Consider the following 2500-nt stretch of genomic DNA (forward strand, 5'->3'; position numbering starts at 1 on the left):
ACACACACACACACACACACGCACACACACACACACACACACACACGCACACGCACACACACACACACACACACACACTTGAGAATTTAAACCGTCATGGCCCAGGCACGATGCTGGATGCAGGGATACAGAACGTCTTTTTATATTTTTCTCTCTAATTGTGACACACTGAACTGCAGACCTTTTACTCCACTGCTCTGCATTCTGTAAAACACACACACGCACACACACTCACACACACACACACACACCTGGAGCGGCGGAACCCGGCCAGTCCTGAATGCGCCGCCTCTTCGATGAGCGGCGCTATGATCTTCTCTGACATGTCGGTGAGAACTGAGAAGGTTGGTTCCACGATGAAGTCGATGAAACCTGGAAGACACACACACACACACACACACACACGCACAGATGTAAGAGAGTAATCAAGGACGTTCTGTATTAGAACAGTCGGAACTCAGTTTCATGCCGGTTCTCACCGATTTGGGACTGAGCCACCATGGTGGACTTGCGGTCACAGAGTGGAGAGAATGGAAGCCCAAGCTCCGCCTCCTTATCCCCCTACACACACACACACCATCAGTAGAGTGAGCCACGTATCCCACAATGCTTTGCAGATTGAAGAGACGTGAGTTTATAATCTCCGCTGATTGGACGGCTGGGTGACAGCTGACCTTCAGGGTAGCAGGTGTGAAATGGTGCTTGTTGTGCTCGCTGCTCCTGACATTTCTATTAATATGATTAGTGGAGGTGGCACCTGGAAACCTGCTGATTAGATCTTCAATAAATCACGGCTAATTCCTCACGACGGCTCCCCGAGCAGGAACAGTGCGGGAATGTTTCAGGAGGAAGATCTCTGATCTGATTAGGACGTCCTCAGGGCCTCTAATGTCCCGTAATTCACATAAAAAGCCTCTGGGCTGAGATTAGACGCGTCATGAAATTCTGACTAATCGATTACGAATCAACACTTTCTGCTGTTATTCCATAATTTGAAGCTAGCTTTAGGATCCGAGTTCATCGGATCTGGAATAAACAACCTTGAGGGACATGTTCTGGTTCTGAATGCCCACCTGTCTGAAGAACTCCTCCAGCAGGGAAGTGGTCCAGCGGTGGTGGAGGTCCCAGTTCTTGGCTGGGTGGCTGATGTCAGCTGTGTGCAGGATGAGCGATAAGGCTTTGGGTTTGTCAATCCTGAGGAACAGAGGTCAGTGTGTCGGGGGTTAGAGGTCACGCGTGGTCGTGTGGGTGTTTGACGGGAGACTCACGCTTCTGGCTGCTGCAGGAAGTTCTTCATGGCCTTGATCTGCTGGAAGTGACAGGACATGTCTGTGGCCAGAACCATCTCCACTACCAGCGCCCGCAGCTCCCTGTGAGAGACACGGTAGGTTCTGGGTCTAGACCCACTTCCTGTTCACGCCGCACCCCCGGTTCTCCCTACCTCCAGTCGTCTTTGGACAGGTTGTACAGGATGTTCATCTCGTCGTCGTCCTGCAGGAGGCGGTACGCGGCGCTCACGTGGTGGTTCTCCAGAACCGCCCGGTCGTTGTACAGCATGGCCGTGTCGGACCTGCAGAACAGGAACCTGTCAGATCAAACAAAGGTCCCCCCGAACCTGGTTCCACGTGCGCACGCTACCTGGTCTGGATGTGGAAGTTGTTGGTGGTGCCCGTGTGCTCGTAGTCGTGCACAGCAGCCGCGAAGATGATGGCGAAGATTTCCAGCTCGGTCAGCCAGTGCTGTGGGGGCGAGCAAGGCAGCGAGGGAGAAAGAGAGAGAGAATCTTTATTCTAAAACACGGTCACCAAACGGAACCAAACCAAAATAAACCAAGAAAAAGAAAACGGGACTTCACACCCTCACATAGAGAACGAGAGACCATCATTTACAGCATTTTCCAGATGGCCTTATCCAGAGCGACTTACAGTCAGTAGTTACAGGGACAGTCCCCCCTGGAGACACTCAGGGTTAAGTGTCCTGCTCAGGGACACGATGGTAGTAAGTGGGGTTTGAACCTGGGTTACCTCACTAGGCCACCCCCACCATCAGAGAGCAAGTGAGTGTGAGGTTGGCTGGATTTGTGATGGACGCGTGATAGTACACCATGCGCGGGACTCACCACCATCCCAGTCTTCAGGAGGAAGTAGTGGACCGTCTGCGTGACGTCGGCTGCATGCATCAGGTTGTGGTATGGATTCTTGTATTTGCTGTAACCCACCTCCACGGCTTCCACAAAGGAGACCAGGGCAGAGATGGGGATCTGAGAGACGGACGGATTCGTTTCTCAATTCGAGTCCCCCGTCCCCAGAAACAGGTGACATGCTTTCCTCTATATCTGACCTTGAAGCGATTGATGAGGTCGTATCTGGTCAGAAGCTCATAGAAGATGAACTTCAGAGCATGGTCTCCACTCGCTTCGTTCAGCGCGAAGACGTCGAATGACCAGGTGTCCACGTGCTGGGAGGACAGGAGATTTCTCTCTTATTAATACGAATTATTA

General features: G+C 52.0%; 1 protein-coding gene across 2 annotated transcripts in view; it reads right to left on the bottom strand.

Annotated features, from left to right (window-relative positions):
* Positions 1-21: 21 nt before the first annotated feature.
* LOC114777729 (calcium/calmodulin-dependent 3',5'-cyclic nucleotide phosphodiesterase 1C-like) overlaps positions 22-2500 on the bottom strand; it is a 25329-nt gene continuing 22850 nt past the window's right edge. Inside the window, exons 7-14 of one of the 2 annotated variants that reach the window (XM_028967017.1) lie at positions 2341-2457; positions 2120-2260; positions 1639-1739; positions 1442-1570; positions 1269-1370; positions 1074-1194; positions 480-561; positions 22-372 (exon numbers count right to left, since the gene is read on the bottom strand). In XM_028967017.1, the coding sequence (XP_028822850.1) occupies positions 185-372; positions 480-561; positions 1074-1194; positions 1269-1370; positions 1442-1570; positions 1639-1739; positions 2120-2260; positions 2341-2457 (981 nt within the window). In that variant the 3' untranslated portion in view covers positions 22-184. The remainder of the gene's footprint in view (positions 373-479; positions 562-1073; positions 1195-1268; positions 1371-1441; positions 1571-1638; positions 1740-2119; positions 2261-2340; positions 2458-2500) is intronic. The other variant, XM_028967018.1, reaches the window with a different exon arrangement.

Source organism: Denticeps clupeoides, chromosome 2, assembly GCF_900700375.1.
Source record: "Denticeps clupeoides chromosome 2, fDenClu1.1, whole genome shotgun sequence".
Classification (NCBI taxonomy): domain Eukaryota; kingdom Metazoa; phylum Chordata; class Actinopteri; order Clupeiformes; family Denticipitidae; genus Denticeps; species Denticeps clupeoides.